The sequence below is a fragment of the Amblyomma maculatum genome, chromosome 11 (genome assembly GCF_055883805.1).
Source record: "Amblyomma maculatum isolate TAMU_Amacu chromosome 11, ASM5588380v1, whole genome shotgun sequence".
NCBI classification, from domain to species: Eukaryota; Metazoa; Arthropoda; class Arachnida; order Ixodida; family Ixodidae; genus Amblyomma; species Amblyomma maculatum.
The window spans coordinates 21,297,874-21,305,281 of record NC_139354.1 but is presented as its reverse complement, the minus strand read 5'-3'; the positions used below and the strand labels follow the sequence as shown (position 1 = coordinate 21,305,281).

The window sequence follows — 7,408 nt, the reverse complement described above, 5'->3', positions numbered from 1 at the left end:
GTGAGGAGGGGGCGAGTTGCGATTTGCGCAAGCGTCCTCCTTGCCACCTTTCTCCTTGTGGCGCGTAGGAGCTGGCAGGAGGGGCCGGCAATCTCGGTTGTTGTTGAACTTGGGAAAAGTTGTAAACAGTGCTCGGGCAGCTCGCAAAGCAGTCAGCTTAACTATGCCTCCCGCAGGACTGCGGTACACGTTGGTTGGCTTCTCTGCAGACCTCGACTGGAGACCTCTGCACTTCCTCAAAACGATTCCTCAGAACAGGATATGCCGGGTCTGCGGACTTGTATGCGTGAGGACCGCCCTGCTTCCATGCATGCACGTGATCTGCGAATTTTGCTATGAACAGTGTGTACAGGGTAATGAGCTATTGTGTCCTCTGGACGACCAACACTGCCAAGACGGAGAAGTCGACTGGAAGGACTGCCCAGTCGACGACATGTTAAGAAGACAGGTAAGTGATTTTTGAAGTGGACGAGAAAGTGCTGCCCGCAGAACCAAACTTTTGTAATATATGTATACGCGTATATATTAACTGGTCGCATGAATGCCGCACGTTTATTACCGCAACCAGCCAGGATCAGCCTACGTTGTTACTAATGCTGCTTCAAAGCCTGTTCGTCGCGACTGGGGATGCGCGGTAATAAATCATTATTCTGCATTAATCAGCTTTTGCATACGCTCAGATGTGTGCTCGACGTTCGCGGAACGCCTTATGACCGTTGTCGTGACCGCATAAGCAGGTAACGGCTCGTGTACACATCTGGAACGAAAGGCTTCACCACGATCGAGCTGGGCGAAAAGCGCTACGGCAAGTTGCAACTAGGTTGCAGCAGACGACAGCAACACTGCCTTCTCTTCCTCCCCGCATCTCCGAGCGGCCCTGCGAAACAAAACGCGAAGCACTCGACGTCACGATGGCCTCGCTCCGTTGTCGCACAAGTCGTGCGTGAAAATCTGAAATTGCTGTGATGTTGACATACACTGTATTGCGAGGACGCTACGTGTGATTGTTATCAGTATGGTGCCTCGGGGCACACTGCTGTTATCAGTGAAACGAAGCGACGAAGCCACTAATTAATTTGAAAAGGTGCGAAAGCGCACGTTATATTCGCAACATTTTCAGGCCGCCTTTCTAGAGTGTTTGTGTTCGCGGTTATAGCCTTGCTTTATCTTCGTCTTCTCTATAACTATCTCGTACCGATGGTAGTTTTACAGTCGTCCAGCCTGTGTTTCACGATCGATATCTGAATTCCTCTTTCTCTCGTAGCTCTTTCATGCCCTTCCTAGTATTTGCCTTAATTTTAGCCATCTGGCAGATATTTAATTTCTCCACATGGTCAGTCTTTGTCTCTAACTGCACCTTTATTGGGTCTCCTCTCTCATCCTTATATACCATTATCCCTGATTACTCTATACTGAATTGCAAGCCAAACTTTTGCATCCTCTGTTCCACAGATGCCATTGAGATGCTGCAACCCATCCCGCTTGTCTGTCAGCAGGACAATGTCATCTGCATGCATCAGTTCTGCTAGAACTTGGCCTAATCTCTGTCCTCCCTGAATATAGCTCAAGTGTCGCTGTATCCAACTAAAGTTTCATCTTGTGTCTCTACAGCTGGTGTACTGTTCCATACACTATCACTGAAACCAAAGTTGATCTTAAGTATCTGGATGTGCAGCTTTACTGTCTAACTGAACAGATTTATTGTTTTTCCACTTGACTCACTCGGCCACTGCAAAGATATTTCCCTTTCCATTGCTTGGTCATCGGGCAGCTTGATCTAGCCTCAGATAACTAGGTTTAACTGGCATAAACTAATGTAGTTATTTTGGCTTTTGTTGACTTCATAGCCTGTCATAAGCTTTCTACCCCTGTTCCTTCATCACTGCATTTTTGCTGTACAAATAGCTGAATACTTTGGCTGCCCACTTCTGCAGCAGAGTTCCTGCTGTTTGCACTCGCTGATATTGCAATGAAAACATGGAAGACGTGCCCGTACTGCACGTGAAGCACGGTACAAGCACATCTCCCATGCTTTCTGCGCGGTCGAAATTGCGATCACAAAGTACCAAATAATTGTACCATCACCATATCCGAGAAGTACTGTATACAAGCACTACCACCTCGCATTTTACTAAATAAAGAAGTTTAGAGCACTGCACAGGTCACTGTCGGATTGGGGTGCCTTTCGTGTGAATGCACTCAGTCTGTTTCATACAGATGCAAAGCAGAGCTGTTTGTTTTGGCAGTTGAGGCGTTTCTGAGAGAAAAACATTCAGTCAGCTACAGTGGTCAGAACATCTCCTTATTCTTTTCCACTTACAAAGCACGGCAAGCAGTTGACGAGTGTAGGACCCCCGATGACCACAGCAGAGTAAATCACAAGGGTCAAACGTCCGCGGTTCGTACCTACTGCATTGTCAACAAGCACACGATAATCAGAGAGCATGGCCTGCCATCTTAAGCAATGCGCATGCAAAACATTATTCAGGTGTGTTGTGAAATAAAAAACTGTAGAGTGGGAATGCTAGTCGCATGCTTTTAGGGACTCTGGAAGCTTACCTGCATGTCTGACTAAAGCATGCAGCGCACTGAAGACCATACACTTGCAATCTGTGGCTTGTTTTGCAGCTGTCAATTTTTTATTTTTTTTCAAACCAAAGTAGAGTTCATTTACTGCCGTACGTATGTGTTTGAATTATATGCATCTGCAGACGATGGAGAGCATCTGCCTTAGGGAGGATGAGGTATGGCTATTGCAACAACTGACTGTTGGCATGCGAATTTCGGTGGCCACTATTCCTTGTTTCCATGGTGCAAATTTCTCACAGAAGTGAATTTTGTAGCAGCTAGTGGGCTGCCCGAGAATTAAATCTAAGAATATAAATGCCTACTCTCGAAGTTTGTCATTATTTGCACTTTAGCATGATTGCATGGCTATTGTATTTGTAAAAAAGGCGTCTGCTAAGCCTTTCTAGTGCCTTCTTATTGTTTAGCACATTATTCCTTGTTGTATGCTCTATGAAAAAAATCAAAACTGACACGTCGTCCTCGTCATTGCCTAAGAATTTTTAGTCGCTTTACCCATGAGTTAGCCTTCCGTCTTTCACAGCAGGCAAGAATTAGCAGTAACCAGCGAACAAATATTAATAGATATTATTTGAGATCTGAAGCTAATGCTTTTGTTCCTTGTCAAGTGTGTAAGAAATATATAAAGCCATGATATTCTAAATAAAATGTCTGGTGCTGGCTTTCGGTGACTATACAGAAATGTGTTAAAAAATGTCGTTCCAGTCTAGTTAGGTTCTTAGTCACAGAAAACATTTTGTATTTTAACACCTACCTCTTTTTTCCTGTGTTCTTATTTATTATTGATACTCTACTCATATCCACCATTTCAGCTTGTAAAGCAGTCACACCATGTTTTCGGTGTCAGTATGATACACAGTTGAAAGTAAGGGGCTGTGATCCGAAACGAGCCATGTTTTCCCCTCACTGTATCTTTGTCCGGCTCTGAATTCATTCCACTGTAGGGAGTGTATATGTCAATACCAGTGTGTAGAGGGTATCAAAACTGTGAACGTACTGCATGATGATGGTCAGATCACTTAAGGATTACTATTGTAAACTGTTGTAATCTCAAGCTTAACATGGAGGCTGAATACCAGCGAACCCCAGCCGTACCTCACGCGTGTGATCATCAAGAAATAAAACATAAGTACCTCTTGATGACTATATACCGAACAAAGTGTATGAATGGTGCACCACCTCCTCCATGGTTAACCCAACCTACTGTCTGTGATAAATACTTCCTGGCTAATCCTAGTCTGAATAGCCCATTGCAAGCTTTTGGACCTTTAAATAGAATACAGTTGTGAACTGATGGATTTGAATGCACAAATTCTATAATGTGCTCAATTGTTAGAAAAATGTTTTTGATCATCAAACTTAAAACTAGCACTACAGAAAAGTCATGATTCTCATGATAGTGGATGAATTTTAGAAGACAGAATAATAAAGTGTGTGTTGTACACCCTTTCGGGTGCACTGAGAAATATGAATGCCACTTCCGACACATTGTTAAAGTGTATCATGGATTCATTAAATAGAGGTCACCAAAATAACATTTTGTGGTGTACCTTCCGTTAAATACAGCTTAATTGCCTCATCTTGTGCGACTGCCCTCCTTTTTTTTTGTGAATCTTGCAGTTCCAACCACGAGAAACAAGTACTCTTTGTTTTTGCACTGCAGATCCTGAAGAAAAATGGTTCTTTTTGAAATTTGTATATTTGATTGTACGCACATATCTATGCAAACGTGGGTGCATTATTCTTGCCCGCTCCACCTGTCTGGCATTGTACTGCTGGACATATTTTAAAACAGTTGCGGCCTCTCGTGCAGTAGGCATCCAGTGTGCGAAAGAAGGCAGAGGTTGCCCAGTGGCACAGGCTGAGTGAGAAGGATGGTGTCCAACATCTTGTGCGTTCGAACTAGATCACAAAATGTCCATGAATGTGCTTGAAGTAAAAGCCACATGCACTTAACCGGGTTGACAATGGCAAGCTGCTTGATCAGCTCGCCGAGATTGGCGCCATGGTCATCCTGATTATTTGTGTGGAACTGAGGAAGGGCCTCCCTCATATTTTGCTTGATTTGTCTCTCAAACAGGGGGGTGCACTTTCCTAATATCTTACAGTAATAACTGCAGATCTCAAGAAATTGAGGCAAGTCACAAGATGACTGCATCTGTGTCCAAAAATATGGAACCATTCAAATTGCCTTGTTTCCTTGCTGGGACTGCAGGCACCGGATTAATAAATAAAACACGGCAGACATGGCAAAATATGCCAAGAAGGACAGTTTAAATTCTGCTTTAGTGGAGTAGCTTTGACAGAACTCGGGACAGACCGAAGATACTGCATGCACTCATATCTGGGAATGTTAAACTCTTGCCTTGCATGTGATAAGTGAGATGCAACGGCTGTGTTTTTCATGCTTTTGTTGAATGTAATAGTCATCAGGCTGATTTGAGAGCATGTTTTCGTGAAGGTTTCAAGCAGTCGTCTGATTTCACTCTGAAGTATCTGATTTACTAATTCCTTTGCCAGAAACAGTCAACTTCCAAATTTTTTTTATTTACATAAAACATTTTACACAAACCTAGGTTATGCCAAAAAGCATTGAATTACTTGTTCACATAAGACATAGGCAGTTGAAGTAAGTACAAGGGGTATCGAGCATCCGAAGTTTATTTGAAAGAAGTATGTTGCAGAAACAACTGTGCACCTATGTATAGCGTAGAGTCAACAAAGAAATGATGAGAAGATTGCACATGGTAAAAGGTCATGTGACTCAAAATTGACCAAAAGTTAAGGGGACACTCAAGCTACGCCTTAAAAATATGACATGACAGGGGTCCTTTGGTCCTTTCTAATTGCAGACATTTTCTCTGGCATACAGTCTTAAGGTACTACTCTACGTGAAAAATCAACTCAACAACCTAAAATTGGGCCCTTTTTTCTTTTCAGGTTGCGTGCTGGAATGAAGGAGCGGGCTGTGGAGCTGTAATGGCCGCTTCGGAGATCTGCCGGCATTTTCGAAGTGATTGCGGACACCACTTAGCCTCATGTTTCAAGTGCTCAGCCAGGGTTCTTCGCAGAGATCTATGCTTGCATCTGAGATCTGAGTGTCGCGACCTAATATTGCCTCTCACATCTGAAAGTCAAGAGCAAATAAGCACCAAGGACAAAACATTTCTTTCATTATTTGCTAGATCTTTGGAGGAGCAGACATGTGAAATGAGGTCACTCTTCGAGCGGTTGTCCATAGGCAGCAGGCCACAGGATGAAAGATTCACTGAAATCTGTCACAGCTTGAATACGTTAAGAGAAACACTAAGCAGGGAACTTCACCACAATACGAACACTGTAAGACAAAGTTTGGAGGCACTGGCAGAAACAGTGAGACAGAACCATGAGAGTTCTGCAACAGATATGCTTCAGGTGGTCGCATCCAATGAGCACATTAAAGAGTGTCTAGTGGCGGGAACAAGAGAGATGGAAAACCTTTCCAACACCGTGAAGAGAGCAAGCAACGTACAGAAAAGTGATGTGATTAATGTGAGAGAACAGAAAGTTGAAGAGCTGATGAGGGGCGAACCTAACCACAGAACATCAACAGCTGATGGCCAAGAAAGCAGCCAGCAGACACTGGAGTGTGCCAGAAATGGCCTTCGGCACGCTGAACTACACTTGGACTCTTGCGTCTTTTTCGTGAGCGATGTACAGGCTCACAAAGAAGGTGCTTTAAAAGATGGCCACAAGTACTTTTTTATCAGGGTTGTGTACCTTCGCGGTTACTGCGTGCAACCAGGTTTAAAATTCATAAAATATGGCAATTCAGTGAGCTTTCATATATGCTTCTTTATCCACCAGGGCTACATGGATGAATCTCTTGCATGGCCATTCAGGCACAACGTTAAGCTAAGTTTCATAAATGCAGTGACGGACACAGTACGCACAGTCATATTTAAAGTAACCTCCGCTGAACTCCAAGGGCCGACGGGATCAGATAAACGTTTAATCAAAGTTGAGGACGTCTCGTTGAGCTTTTTAAGAGACGGTTATGTACACGATGACAAGCTACTTGTAAAGTGGGAGCTGCTGCCGTGAGCTGTACAGGGGGGAAAAAAGCTGCTGTCTCGATACTCTCTGCACACACTGACTAAAGCCACGCCTTTTCTGTGCTCTTAACCAAGGATGCAGAGAAGGCAAATGCATCTTGTCTTTGAATCGTACGCACCTGGCTGTCAACCACATAATTGTTCTAAACGACAAGAAAAAAAGAGCAGTCTTGCATGCTTTCATGCATCTTCTGCACGCTTCTAAATAAAACAGTACAATAAACGTCTGTTTCACAACTACACACCCTTTATGCAATGTTTCCTCACTTGCAGTGTCTGAACACACCAGCTTGAAAAAGTTAGACATGATCGTCGAAATATTGCAGTTTTGTATATTGGAATTTAGTACCAGAACAATTTTTATTGAAGTCTCAGTTTCCTAGGCACAATCTTTGCACAGAAATAACCGACTGAAGTTCAGGCTGCGACACAGAGACTGCATGTTGAAAAAAAAAAGTTTTTTTTGATGTTGTGGGGCGCTTGCATCCACCACCGCATTGTCTGGAGTTTTGGCTCTTATAAGCTCTCGGCGAACCGCACGAACAGTGCGTTCGTTCACTTGTAAATTCTGCCTTGCTTACGACCTATCATGATTACTGATGACCACACTGAGTATAATATTCATTAAAAGAGTGCACCGACTGTCGAGCAACGATCTACTTGCGCCACAGCTACGGCGTCGCTGCCGAAAGGCAACTGGCTTTTGGTAGGATCATGAACGAAGGAGT

The 7,408-nt window shown here is 43.6% G+C and overlaps 1 protein-coding gene across 1 annotated transcript; it reads left to right on the top strand.

The window, feature by feature from the left end:
• LOC146173057 (uncharacterized) lies at window positions 1–6,669 on the top strand. Its single transcript, XM_084585110.1, has 2 exons — window positions 1–448; window positions 5,527–6,669. The coding sequence occupies exons 1-2, from the start codon at window positions 164–166 to the stop codon at window positions 6,667–6,669; spliced, it is 1,428 nt and encodes a 475-aa protein (XP_084441236.1). The 5' UTR covers window positions 1–163.
• Window positions 6,670–7,408: the final 739 nt, after the last annotated feature.